General features: G+C 39.8%; 1 protein-coding gene across 5 annotated transcripts in view; it reads left to right on the top strand.

Annotated features, from left to right (window-relative positions):
• The window catches only part of CEP85L (centrosomal protein 85L), a 101591-nt gene that overhangs the window by 62266 nt on the left and 24428 nt on the right, over positions 1-14897 (top strand). For all 5 annotated transcript variants that reach the window (XM_081856149.1, XM_081856150.1, XM_081856152.1 and 2 more), the window contains one exon: positions 11175-11296. In XM_081856149.1, coding sequence (XP_081712275.1) covers positions 11175-11296 — 122 coding nt within the window. The remainder of the gene's footprint in view (positions 1-11174; positions 11297-14897) is intronic.

Below are 14897 nucleotides of genomic sequence, written 5' to 3'. Positions count from 1 at the left end.
GAATGTTTGTGAACATTCCTTGACATCACACCTGCATATCCAATCTTTGTCAGAAGCTTTGTCACCAGCTTATCTAATTTTATAGTTTATCTAGACACAATTTCTTAAGTGCCATGCAAATAAAAGTGATCCATCCATCCCTGTATTTGATACTTGTAAGTTTTACATATCTTTGTGAATATGCTCACATGTCCTGTGAAGCACCTTTTGGACATATGTCAGTCATGCACAGATAAAATAATACACCTTATTTAATTTCTAGGTTACATGAGAGGGACCTGAAAATAATTGATGTCTTGGAATACTGGCACATATAAAAAGCAAAGCATGTATTTAAGCTTTGGGTTGACTTTCATTTTCTTCAGGGGACAAAAATGTGCAGCTGCTGCTTACATAACCTTAAATGGAAATGATCTGGGTTTTCTCCAGAGGGATTAGGAACCTACGGCCAGAGCATGTTTCTCTTTACTTGTTTATAGAGATGTGGTAAAAAAAATATATATTTGGGGGTCACATCTAAGGAGAGAAACATTTTATACTTTGTTGTAGCAACATATTTGCTTTTTAAAAAATGTATACCTTGGAAATAATTCTGACATCTTATCTACTTATTTCTAAGTATATCTTTATTTGTACTGTAAAAAGATATTCATCTGTATGAAGTGCTTAACAGCCTGATCTTAGAAGCACTGTAACCTCCTAATACTTGTTTAGGGCAGAGTTCTTTGGTTTCCCCCCTCCTGATTCATGAGCAACCATGGCTATGACAGTTGCACTAGCATGGTGCAGTTGGTTTGCCACTGCATGCCTAAGAGCTGCCTTTCTAACCAGGCTGCCAAAAACATTTTAAGCCATGGTTGAGGCATAATGCTGCTGCAAACCTATGTGCTTGTGGAAGGGGTCATATATCATTAAGCAGAGCAGAAGCTTTGAATGGAGAGTGTCCCAGTTTAAATTGCTGGCATCTCCAGTTAAAGAATCTCTAGTAATGTGTCTTCTTTCTGAGAGACTACAGACAGTGCTGAGATACAATGACCAATGGACTGAACCCAGTCTTGCATTTAATCACTAGCCTGGTAGCCTTGGGCAAGAAAGGATTGCTAGCAGGCATGCCAATAGAATTCCACACAGGAAGTGGGTGGACAAGCAGACTAGGGATGGAGCTTTCCATTCCTCTTCTGCCAGTCCCTAGCAGGCTTGTGTTAAGTTATGTTGTGTTGTACTGTAAACTTCTGTGGAATTACAAGGCTGGGCTGAACCAACATGAGACAGTTTAATATATTCATAAATGCATTTTTTGTGGGATTACATCCCATATACAGCACAGTAAGGAGGACATGGCCTACATGCCTGTAATGAAGAAAACATTCAAGTCATACCATGGAAATGGCTAATGTCATTATGCACACAAACTAAATATCAGACCTAAAGCTCTATATTGTTGTGATATTCTGTAGAACCATTCTTCAGAAGAGATAAGCAATTATAAAGCCAGTTTGCTTTTTGGGAGGGATTGTTTTATTTTGTTTGATTATTTTGTTTGATTTTGAGGCATTTTTTTAGACTTGCCCTCTTGTTGGGACCCATGTCTTATTTGAAGTTGTTTTTCTTACTAAAAACAATTTATTGCTTTAGAAAAAGGAAACTATTCACTTGGAACAAAACCAGAAAGTTTGCTTAACTAATAACAAATAAGACCAAATTTAGAATGTTAACATAGAGCATGAGAATGCTATTAATTCAGTTCTGAGAGTTCCTTCTCTTCTGCACCCTGGATTGGTCTCAAGGGAGTTGAACGATGATGTAGTGGACACCACATTTCTTACCTCTGCACAAAATAAAAAAAGATTTGCAGAGTTGGGAATAGACACTAAGGACTGGTTGCAATGGCAGTACTTTTTTCAACCATAATGATATTGGGAATTGCTGCTGATTGTACCCTGTTCTTTGTCCACATGAATGAACTTGAGGGTGTTCAGAGCTGAAATGTATTCTGGAAGTGGTCCTAAGAATTTGTAAACACTAGTACTGACATTTAATAAGTCAAAATGAAAACAAGTATTGTATTGTTCCTATGAATGAAAATTAGTTTTAGTATCATATAGAAAACCCTAAAATATTTTAAGCCCTCAGAATCACCATCAATCTCCCCCCCCCCCAGCCTTCCTCTTGGAATAGTATAACCTTTACAACAGTAGAGAATAACTGGGTTGTCATTAATATTAATGATCAGCGTTTATATCCCCCCCCCCCCGGTCATGCACTGTAAGGCCTATAGTCATGAACATGTCAATCAGGCTTTAATGTTAAGGGCAAGAAACCACTTCTTTGGCATTTTGACCTGTTTGGAAGGTTTATAGAAACAAAGCTAAAAACTAGGTTGTTAGGTTGGACCACACAGTGTGAATTCATAATAATTTTTCCCACCATGTAACATGTTACTTTAGAAAACATTACTTATTTGGCATAAACAGCAGCAGCAGCTCTTGTGTTAAGAGTCTTGTAACTTCGGAGCTGTACTGAGTGTTTTTCTGATAAACTGTTCCAAGAAGCACCAAGATTAGCTGTGTTCTTTGACATGTTATGAGTGCTGGATGAACGCAGAGGCAAAGGCATATGAAGGAGAGATAAAAGGCTGAAATGCCAGTTGAGGTACTGTTCTAGTAAGCAAGAATTCTGGTACTGGATTATCTCTACTTTAGCAGCAATTACAGACTAGAGGCCAAAGATTACATTTGTCACTCAAGCTGTTAAGATTTTCAATGGTTTACATTTTCAGTGGTTTACATTTTTACAGGGAGAGCATTCTGGCTCTGTACAAAGTATAATGAAGTAGAATTTACTGTAACTATCTAGAAAAGTGCCTTTCAAGGTTTAAGCAGCAATGGTCTGACTCTCCCCATTAAAGACTATTCAGTATGTACATATGTCATACTTTATTGTGGATTTGGAGGACAGGTTTTTTGATGGTGGTTGTATATTAAATTCTAGTGTCTCATTTAATGCATATAAATAAATGTGTAGACCTCATAAAAGGGCTGTTCAGTATCTGCAACCAAGAGGAACAAAGTCCACCAATCATGCATGGTATTCTACCTTAGTCTTGGCAAACTTACTTTTGTTGATGCCAAAAAAAGGATGGTTCCAAGGATGTTTAGCTTTGTGGATCATGTTGTATTGGTCTGCCCCATGTTGTGAGGTATGTTTAGTTTGAGACAGCTATGGAATCCCAAACTGGCTTTGAAGGAATCTTATGATAGATCCATTATTATTTTTTTGGTTAATGACCATGAATAGTTCATAGGCCACCATCAAACGAGAGCATTTTACACAGAGAAGCAGTATGTCTACGATGCTAGCTACAGAGATGGAAATATCAGTTAAGAAGTTAAGAGTCATGAAACGCTTGTTTACCAAGCAGGTGGTAGGAATTCTGTGCTCAAAGTCCTGTTCATTACAGTTAAATAAACCCCATAGTAATTTTCCCATCTTCTTTTAAATGCTGGGTAGAATCCAGGCCAAAGTACACAAACTACAAGCTTCACTTACTATAGTAAAAGATCTATGTGCTTAAGTTTCTTCCATTGAAAGCAATGAAATTTCATAACTCAATTAAGAGTTTGGTTTTGGCTGGATTATGCAAATAATAGTCCCACAGTGTTTTGTGGGAATTACATCTTGATCGTTTACATGGGTATACTAATGCTTGCTAGCAAATAAGTATGCATTAGATTGCATTCTTTATCAAACATACCTTTCTGCCATTCAGTAACCAGCAAAATGCTAAATAAAATAAAATAAAAATCTGACAATGCAATCCTATTACATGTTTACTCAGAAGTAAGTCCCGTTGTGAGATTTAATTGTCAGGTTAAGTGAGTGAGTGTTTATTTTAGGCTCCCAGTTTTTTGGAGAATCTTCCTAATTTCTCTCTAAAATAACATAGATTCCTCCCTGCTTCTCTTATAACTTGGAGTAAATAAGTGATTCATATTCCAATAAATTCTGTTTTGAGTGAAACTATGTTGAATAAAGTACATAATATATTCCTCCACATTTACTATAAATAGCCATGCAAAGGAATTCTGGTGTTTGTGTCTTATGCAGAATTCCTTCATGTTGGCACATCCCAGATGTCTCAGATATAAATGGTAATAAATAAATGCACACTGGAGAATCAAGTCTTAATTTTTGGAAACATCAGAATTAACTGCTGATGCAGTTGTTATAAATGGATCCGGACAAGATTCTGGGAGGCACTATGGTAAGACAGGTTTAGCAATATGTGTTAATTTGCTTCCTGTGTCATCTTCTGAGCTTCTTTGTGGCCACAAGTAGACAGTTTAATGATGTTGTTCTCTGAGAGTGAACAAAATATATTCTTTTCCTTCTCCTCCTCATTTTTGTTTCATGTTAAAAGCCTTTAGGATGCAAGATTATAAGAAAAATCTATATAAACCAGGGATGGCCAACCCATAGCCCTCCAACAAATCACATCATACTTCACAGGTCTGCTGGGGCTGGTGGAGTTGGAGTCTAGCAACACCTGGAAGTCACAGTTCACCACCACTGATCTAGACCATAACTGCTTCTCACACATTTAAATGAGGAGTGCATTTTAATGAGTTCCCATCCATGTCTACAAACATGCACACATGTAAAATGAGAGACTCTACAGGCATCCAGTTTTAGAAAACCTGTAGATGACATAGCCACTTTGGCCATTTAAGGGTCTTTGAACTAGTTACATGTTTTCTCATGCTCACTGTTACATTTTCATGGATTTTCATTCATGAGCACAACTTCTATTCATGCAAGGCAGCCTTTGAATTCCTGTAAAGATGGTAGACACAGGTTTTCCTCAGATGGCCTTTATCAAGCTGCTGACTTTTAAAAGTCAAGTGTTCTATCAAGCACCCTTCATGGTGTCAAGTGGTAGAGGTTAGGTTTTTTTGGAACAGAGCCAAATCGTTAAGCCCTTTCACTTATTCCCCACAATAAATTACTTGACAATTTTTCTGTTTTCTTCATGGCCTTCTTGCAATTACAACGGTTACAGAGCCTAAGAAGTTGATTGCTTTTCCGGACGGTAATAGTCACATTGGTAGCAGGTGGGTCTCCTTCTCCTTGTGCATTTGCTCCTTACCAGTCCTGCTGCGTTCTTGAAGGAACACTTCATCTGATTGTCATAGTGCTCCACATGCCTAATCTGTAATCAAGACTGCATTATGTTTTCCTGTCTATCCAAGAAAATGCTACATTTTATTTGATTCTTTGATCTTGAATTTATGGCAGACATGTGGGGTTTTTTTGTTTTTGGGGGGATCCTTTTCATACTTTGGTTAGATAATAGAATCCCGCTCTCTAAGTAACTGCATTTGACAGCATCTAGGCTCTCCCCTTCTCTTGGAAGTGCTGGATGTCCCTCCATTGATGAGTTGAAGAATTCCATCAACTGTCAGGCATGTGGTGAAGCCCCAGGACAGGACAGAATCCCAACAAAAGGGCTGAAAGCCAGCTTCAGTTCCTTCCTCATGACACATCTCCATGGCCACATCTTGCATTGTTGGGAACAGGGATCTGCACCACAAGACATGTGTGACTCCAGCATTGCAAACCTCTACAAGAACAATTGTGACCATTATTGTATCAACTATCATGAAATCTCCCTGCTAAGTACTGCGGGGAAAGCTTTCACCTGTGTAAATCTCAACAGATTACAGCTACTCACTAATAGGATGTATTGTCACAATGTGGGTTTAGAGCTCAGAGGTCAACAGTTGACCTGATTTTCTCACTGCGCTGGCTGCAGGAAAAATGCTAAGAGCAGAGATACTCCTTCATAGACCTGATGAAGGCCTTTGACCTCATCAGCATTGGTGACCACATGCTACCCAGAGTGGCTGGGGCACAATTATTATTATTATTATTATTATTATTATTATTATTATTATTATTATTTATTATATTTATTGTTGTTATTATTGCTTGAGGTGGTAGACCATTTTGTCAAACTGGACTCCATCAGTACCAGCAACCTTTTCATCAATGCTAAGCTGGACAAGGGTATCGGCAAGGCAGCTATTGCAATGGCTTGCCTCTCCAAAAAGGTATGGAAGAGTGTGATGCTAACATCCAATACCAATATCTGGTCTACCAGGCTTGTGTGTTGAGCATTCTGTTTTATGAAAGTGAATCCTGGGCAATTTACAACCACCAGGAGCGACTCCTCAATGCCTTTCATATGTGCTGTGTTAGGAAGATTTTGGGCATCGCATGGCAGGACAGAGTCTCATACAAAGATGTCTTCTCCCAAGCCCATATTCCCAGCATGTTCACCCTTATGCCTTAGCAACATTTACACTGGCTTGGTCATATCCACAGAATGGAAGCTGGCAAGATCTCCAAGGACATGTTCTACAGTGTGATGGCTTCAGGCACTAGGCCTGTTGCCAGATCCAAGTCTGCATCACAAAGCTATCTGCAGATGTGACATGAATGCTGCTGACATCAACCCTGCCTTATGGGAATCCTCTGCAGACTATCGCAGTGCCTGGTGACAGTCAGGTTGTGTATCCACAGCAGTGACCAAAGGAATGATTACTGGGAAGAATCACCATGGTGCATCTGCTGTAGCAAAATCAGATGCCTTCATCCACCCCACCTGCAATAAAACATGTTTCTCCCATATCTCTACAGCCACAGCTGGTGCTGTAAAACTCCAGTGGTTTGACTTTACCCTCGAAAGGTGCACTCTTCCATTGTCTCCTAAAACAGATGCCAACAAGTAACTTCTAAATCTGAAGGAGTCCGAATCTTTATTAAGGTCAATTTTTTTAAATTTGTGCATGCAACACTTGGAAAGCCCTCCATTGCACTTTGGCAATGCGTTACACATAAGTACATATTAAAATGTCACTGGCATATACGTTCGCAGTACTTCTTATAGAAGACTGACAGAAGAGCTGTCGTTAAAGTGTATTTGTATGTTGTATGTATGTAGGCCACAGGCAACCCAAAGATTTCTTTTGTTTTCAGTCAACCAAAACAGTTGACGTTTCTTGATCTTTGAGTTAACAGTAGTGCTAACACCAAATGATTATTATATCACTACTAATATTAGTATTAGTATACATTCTTGTTTACTGTTAAGATCCCTTGATCGTGGTGTTTTTCTGTATAACACGCTAAACACATTTCAAAGAAGGTGATAGTTTGTAAAGATCACTAGAGAATTCGAATGTAATGGGAAGATAATATGAACACTTATTAAAACAAGTGCTTCTATACTTAGGACAGACCTTCTGTTATCTCTGGAAAATTCCAGACACACTTGCTCTGAACGTCATCTGAAGTGCCACCTAGAAGTGTTGTCCATAATATTGGCCAGAATATAAGTGGAAGGCTTTCTGGCAAATGTGTTACTGACTTTGGTGCAGGGCTTAAAGGAATTGTCCCCCCCCCCCATTTATTTTAACATTATGTGTTAAATTTTTTAGCTGGTCCATAGGTATGTAGCATGAGTCACCCCGCTGGAGACACTTCTGTCACTGAAGTGTGCTGGCTCCAGGAGGTGTTATAAAAGAAGATGAATTAGATAAATCACAAATGAGATAAAAATAGTATTTTTTTTTCTCTCGTAGTTTAGCTAGGATTACAGTGACTTCTTCTTCTGAAGGGCGGGGGGCATTTCTTGGAAAACTGCTTAACCTGGAAAGTAGAAGCAGAATGGGTAACTATGTAACACTGAACAAAAATGAAGGCGCAATTGCCTCTATTAGCTATTTACAGTGTTCCATCAGTTTGTGGAATCAGTGGACAAATTTACACTAAAACTGTGTCATTTAGAAGCCCATGATGGAAACACTCTGCTAGTGTTTAATTTAGCTTTCTGCATTTCTCTTAAAATAGCCACTTGTGTTTGTCAAATTCTCTATCATTATATAGAGGCAAAGACTGGTCTTTCATTCTGCATGAGTGATATTGGCTGCTAGTTGGGTATTTGTAACATGGAATGGTAGCTTCCAGCATTCCAGTAGTGTTCCAGGGTGTGGTCATAACAGCTGTAATTTCCTTGTATTTTGGAACTTGCATGAACATGGGAAGCCCTTAACACAGCATGTTGAACTAAAAGGTTTTTTGTTAATTGACTACACATATGTTTAGTATTGAGAAATCAGTTCCCAAGTGCAAAATCTAATACACAAAATGGGCAGCATGGAACGTAGCGATTTTCCAGAAGGTTGCTTCTTTTATCAGCTGGATTGCTTTAGTGAGAGGCATGTGAACATAATCTGTTCATGTGCCCTCTGAAAGTCAAAGGCAGGCTCATAGATCCATGTAGATGGCACAATGATGATACTACAAAACATAGCACTGTTGCTTCAAAGCCCTCACTAGGATGCTGGCAGTGAAAGAGCTGCTGTCTGGAAGTGGCCTTAGGGGGAAAAGCAGGGTGGTGGTGGTAATAGCACACAGGCTTCACCACTGAGCGGAAACACAATCTGTGGAACCTAAAAGAAAGGTGTGTGCATCCAGTAGGCACTATTTCATTGATCTCTAATTTAAAGGGGCAATAGGATCAGAAACTGAAATAATTTTGTGTCACCTATTTCAGTCCCCAGCAGTGGAAGGCTTCATTTAAATTCACCATTCTTTTAGGGACCTTGCACTGTTTGCCAACCTAAATATGTGTTGATGCAATATGAGACCATTACTTGCTTTTTTTTAAGCTGTTCTTTCAATAATTGGAATGCGTTTATATCAAGGGTGGGGAACTTCTTGCCTGCATGCCAGACTTGGACCACCAGGCCATTTCCCCTAAAGATGCCCACCTGCCCCATAGGTGTGGGGCAGGTATCAATGTTGCCACAAAAGGATAATTGGGAAAGTGAGCTCCCAGTTGTTCCTTTGCTGGAGCAAGGCACACACACATACCCCGCTTCCCCTCCCCCACAGGAGAAGGCAACTTCTTCAATAGCTTCAGGCAGCTTCCATTGAAACCACTGCTAAAACAGCTTTCCATCTCCATTTTAGTGGTTACAGTGGAAACAGCTTGTTGCTATCAGAGCAAGGCAATACTTAAAAATGGTTCTCATGATCTCTTTAACTTTTCTTTTCCTAGGGCAGTTGCTCTGTCCTTCACCCATTTACTATGCATACTGTATGTTCCAAATACTATCTTTGTTATATTCTGGACTGCCTATGGTGCGCTTTCATGGTTAAAATGTGGAAACCAAAGCTGAAGACACAGATGGATATCAAAGCCTCACCTGTGTATAGAGTAATGCTTGAAGTTTCATATATTTACAGATTTAGGTTAGACTGGCCTAGTGTTCTGATTTAAGTAATTTTATGTTATGTTTTTAAAAACCTACTATTGTGCTTTTTTCTGTCATACTAAACTCAAAAAGCAGTTCAGCTATAATCCTCAAAGAGCTTACTTTTAGAATTGAACAGTTGTCTTTTTAGGAATTCTTCACAATTAAAAATAAATAAAGAGTTGATAGGATCCTTTAGAATTCTAACATCAATATTTAAGAATACCAGGTACTCTTGTCTTTCAGTAACATAGAATTTAATCTGTTTAGGAACCTGCTGTGTGTATTCAACACCATGTGTTCTATATGAATCAAGAGTGCCTTTGTTGTTCTGGGCTGTATCAAGGGAAGTATATTTATAGCACTAGGGGTGGAAGAGTTGGATGCAAGTAGTGGAAAAATCAAGTGTGTGCTTTGGAACAAGGAGCAAAAACAATTACGTCTGAACACGAAAGTGTCTTTGAAAACAACACAAGTACAGGTGGTAAATTCAGTGTTGCATTAGTATGAATGTTCTGTCTGGACAAGCATTTCAGCTTGCCAGATGGAACAATCCCCTCTCTCCTCCCCCTTTCTATGCTGTTCTGGGGATTCTCCCAACCCTGCTGGATCCAATTGAGGGGAGAGAGAGGAAAGCCCCACTGGCAAGCAGAAATCAAGCAGGGCTTCCACTGATGGGGCTCCTTAGATGAATCCCACCCAGAATGTGGAACTAGTCTGATCCTGAACTGGTCTGATCCAGCCATTTTCTTCTTGGGTTCTTGTCCCTCCCCGCAAACTTCTTCAAGTTTACATATTCGTAATAGCATTTTATCTTGGGTTTTTTGAACTCTTGCAGTCCATCAGTTGATTTTATGAGAAGCAATAGATACCTATTTATATGCTAAAAGAAAACCATATTGTTTTATTCACCCTAGGACAGAAACTAATCTAAAACTCACTGAATCCCTTAATATCCTAAAGCCATTCCTTTTGTTCCTGGGTGGCATTTCTTCCAAGCATATGTACCTATTGGATTGAAAGCAAAAAATTCCCAGTAACATGTGTTTTATAAGGGTTTGGAATTGACTTTTAACATGTGGCGGCTTGCCCAGTTACTGATAAGGAAGTGCTACTTGTATATAGTTAAACCTGTATGAATAAGGATTGTGGTGTAATTCCAATTTACAGGCCACTTTTTTGCACAACCATATTCTTTTGAAATAGATAGCAACTAAAAATAGCAACTTCATGTCCTCACCAAGTATCAAGATTTACTTTTTTAATCACTCTCACCATAAAAGTAAAGTTGAAGAATGAGGCCATTATTTTAATGGTGTCTATAATGCAGCAGCTGATCGTGGGGTGGAGTGGAGGTGCTTACCTGACCACCTGGCAGCTGGGTTGCGGCTGCTTACGAGGAGGGGTGCACAGAGTCATTCCAGCAGACTTGTTGGTGCATTTACACTATGCCTCACCACGGCATTATACTACAAGATCTGCTTTCACTGACTCCTACTAAGCAGCACAGACTGTCAATGGCATAGCTGATATGAGGCAAGATGCTTTATTTGTGCCCTCAGATAATAAACCAATGAAAAATCACACAAAAAGAAGCCAATGTGAGACTTCAGTTAGCTTTCACTTACATCAAAGAACAAAGCAAGGAAATGTTGCAGATGAAGACTTTATAAATGGCAAAACTACTGTTGGCCAGGTTTCTGTTTCATCTAGGAAGACCAAAGGAAGGACCGTTTTCCAATAGGCTTTCTAAACATACATTTCTCTCAACTAAGCACTTTTAAATGTATAAATGGGTGAGTAAGTGTTGTTTTTCTGCTCTTTGACAATATTCTTTTGCACATTTCTTCCCAGGTTCTGAGTGGATCATCTCATCAGAGTTACCCTGCTGCAGGCTTTCAGGATTTCAACAATTGGGAATCCCTGATGAAAATCAAAGAAGGATTGCTAAGGCAAAAAGAGATTGTGATTGATCGGTGAGTAAATTCTATCTTACCTCCAGTTGCTTGGAGGTTGCCTTGTAAATTGGTTGAGTGTCCCAGAGACTGATTTCCAAGAATGATTATGTGCCCCCCCACAAACAAACAAACAAACAAACAAACAAACAAACAAACATGAAAGATGAGTACAAGGGTTTCACATCAAATTTCACAAATAGCTGAACAGTAGAAATGGCCAGGAGAAGGATTGAAAAAATATCAGGTATCATCATGTTAATCAGTGGTACCAGGTATAGTTCTGGAATTATAAAGTTGCCTTTTATTGTCAGACGGATGGTTCGTCTTGCCTCTGACTGTTCTCCAAGGTTGCTTTTCCCAAGCATTGCGGCCAGTCTTGTTTGACTGAGATACCAGGGATTGACTCTGGGATCTTTCATATACAAAGCATTAAGATATAGAACTTCTGGGTATCACACTTCAAAAAAGATATCATAGACATGGTAGAGAAAGGGACAGGGGTTTGAGTACCTTCCATATGAGGGAAAGCTGAAATGTTTGTGAACTTTTAATTATAACAAAAGAAGAATTTGGGAAGGAAACTTGATGGAAGTTCATAAATAATGAATAGCATTGAGAAAGAGAAACACTATTCCCTCTTGGTAAAAGAAAATTCAGCACATAACACACAATTGATTCATGGCATTCTTGAGTCATGGAGAATTGATGAAACCATTGTATTTGTCTCAGGAGTATTGCTTAATTGGGAATCTAACAGACAAAACTGAGTTAACAGGTGCACCATGCTAGAGTTTACAGATTTCAGTGTGAGCAGGATGCAAAATTAGGAATGAGTCTCAAGTCTTTTACATTATGAATCAGTTACATAGTGTGTATTGCATTCAAGTGCATGGAACCCCATATAGTAACTGTGAATACCATACAGTACCATACAAGAGCCTCTAATTTTCTAGTAAGTAATCAAATCTTGATATATTGATAGCATTTCCTGTTTAATATTCTTCTCCAGCTCTATGGCTCTCAGCAGAGTTGATGTATCTAGAGCAGAGATTTTCAACCTTTTTGAGTCCACAGCTCCCTTGACCAACTACCGTATTTTTCGCTCTATAACACGCACCCGACCATAACCCACACATAGTTTTTAGAGGAGGAAAACAAGAAGAAAAAAATCTAAACGAAACAGTGGATGTATGATTTTTGTGGTTCATGCTGTGGCCACAGACATGTGACCTGACGGTGAGTTTGGGGTAGCCCAATGCAAAAATCCTGAGAATCCATGTGGATCCATGCTTTGTAACCACATTTTTGCACCACTGCGGCCCCAGGCAACAGTGGGTGCGTGCTTTTTTTGGTGCAAGCTATAGCCATGGACATGCTATGTTATCTGATGGTGAATTTGGGGCGACCCAGTGCAAAAATCCTGAGGATCCATGTGGATCCGTGCTTTGTAACCATGTTTTAGGTGGGGAGGGAAGGAAACTCATTCAAGGGACAAGGAGCACGCGTGGGGTGGGTGGAGAAGGATGCTGCTAATAATGCAGAAGAGGGGTATAAGAGGAGAAGGAACACGTGTGGGGTGTGTGGAGAAGGATGCTGCTAATAACGCAGGCGAGGGGTTTAAGGGGAGAAGGAACATGCATGGGGTGTGTGGAGAGGGATGCTGCTAATAATGCAGGCGAGGGGTATGAGAGGAGAAGGCTCCTCTCCTCTCCCACTTTGCTCTGAAAAACTTTGCTGCTATTTAGCGAGCTGAGTGGGGAGGAGAGAGGGACATGGTTGCTTTAAAGGAGCCACCTGGACAGGTGTAAGCGGCTCCTCTCCTCTCCCGCATTGCTACTTTGAAGCAAGCAGGCTCTGCTTCTCTCCCTCCTCCCCACTCAGCGGCTCTTCTCCCGCTTTGCTGTTTCAAAGTGAGCCACGGAGGAGGGAAGGAAGGGGAACCATGGATCCTCTGCTCACGACTGCAGCAGATCCCCCCGCCATCCGTAGGCATTCGCTCCATAACACGCACAGACATTTCCCCTTACTTTCTAGGAGGAAAAAAGTGAGTGTTATGGTGCGAAAAGTACGGTACATTCTTTCTGCGGCACCCCTGTGGGGCTCAGGAGCCCAGTTATGTTACCCCTTGCCTGCAGAGCTGGCAGCCTCGCAGCCTCTTTCGAATGCTCAGCCTCCTCTCCAGTCTCCTTGGGAGTCCTCCAGGAAGCTGCTGCTGCAGTCTCTGATCTCTAAGCTGCCCCCACCCCGCTGCCCTTGCCCCAAAGAGAGCTTATAGCCAGGGCTGCTTCAGTAAACAGCTGTGCAAGCCTTGGGGAGGCAGAGATGAGGGAGGGAGGGAGGGAAGGAAGGAGTGACAGAGGCCAGTATTGCCTGCTGCACCCCTAACCATCATTCAAGGCACCCCAGGGTGCCACGGCACACTGATTGAAAACCACTGATCTAAATAATTGATCTAGCATATTTGACATTAATATGGTATCCTTGCAATTTGTGCTTTCAAAATTGATAGCAGTCCCATCTTTAACAGATCCTAACCTCATCAAGGTTTTCACAGATGTCACGAGAGCACTTTCTAGGTAACAGAAACAAATTCAAAGTTTTTTTCATTTGGTAGTTCCCATTTTTGTGTGTACTTTTATTGCTAAAGTCATAGGATGAGGCCTATTGCACAGCGTTGTTTATCAAAGGCTCACTAACCTCCTTGTAGACTTTTAACTTAATTTGTGTAAGAAATGTTTGATACTGATGCCAAACAAGTTGCAAATTATACTTAGATGTTATAGTGGAATGGCTCCCTTTTCCTTTGTAACCACCTATGGTCCCTTGGAAGGGGGTGGTGGCCCTGTATAGCACTCATTGTAATGTGACAAGCTACAATAAGTGTGATCAGAAGTGCTATGAGCTTGCATAGGGGTCCCCAGCCCCTTCTCACTTGCCTCAACAAAAATGCAAAAAAAGAAGAAGCACAAGTTAATACTGCTGGATTAGCATGCTGAGAATATGGAAACTATAAAGAGTTAGTCACATAGTAAAGGAATATGATTACCCCAGAAACTGCCAAAATAGGTAGGTTTGAGAATGCTGTCAGTAAAATAAAATAAATTATTTTAAAAATAATATTTATTAAGTTTTCAACAAGAAAAAGGTTACAAGACAATAAAAGACAAACACAAAAAGTAAAAAACCAAAAGTAGACATAAAAAGAAAGAAAAAAGAAAAGAAAGAAAAAGAAAATCCCTCTTTCTGATATCTTACCACTCATTTACTTATTTTCATGACTTCCTCACACCTCCCTTTTTTGTATTCCATTTAAAAAATTTGTTCAGCAAATCCGTACCCTCTTAGTTGACCCTTAATTGTTTATCCTCACATATTATAATTTCAAATTTTCATCTAATCAATCGATTCTTACATATTCTTATTTTGCCTTATTGCTAGAACCACTTCGTTTCATTCCAACGTCATTAACATTCATTAATTTTACAATATTTCTGTAGATAGATTTTAAATTTCTTCCAATCTTCTTCCACCGACTCTTCTCCCTGGTCTCGGATTCTGCCAGTCATTTCCGCCAATTCCATGTAGTCCATTACTTGCATCTGCCATTCTTCCAAGGTGG

This window comes from Podarcis erhardii (assembly GCF_964252035.2).
Source record: "Podarcis erhardii genome assembly, chromosome: 3".
In the NCBI taxonomy this organism is placed as follows: domain Eukaryota; kingdom Metazoa; phylum Chordata; class Lepidosauria; order Squamata; family Lacertidae; genus Podarcis; species Podarcis erhardii.
The sequence above is the reverse complement of the archived record's forward strand: the minus strand, read 5'-3'. Positions and strand labels throughout refer to the sequence as shown.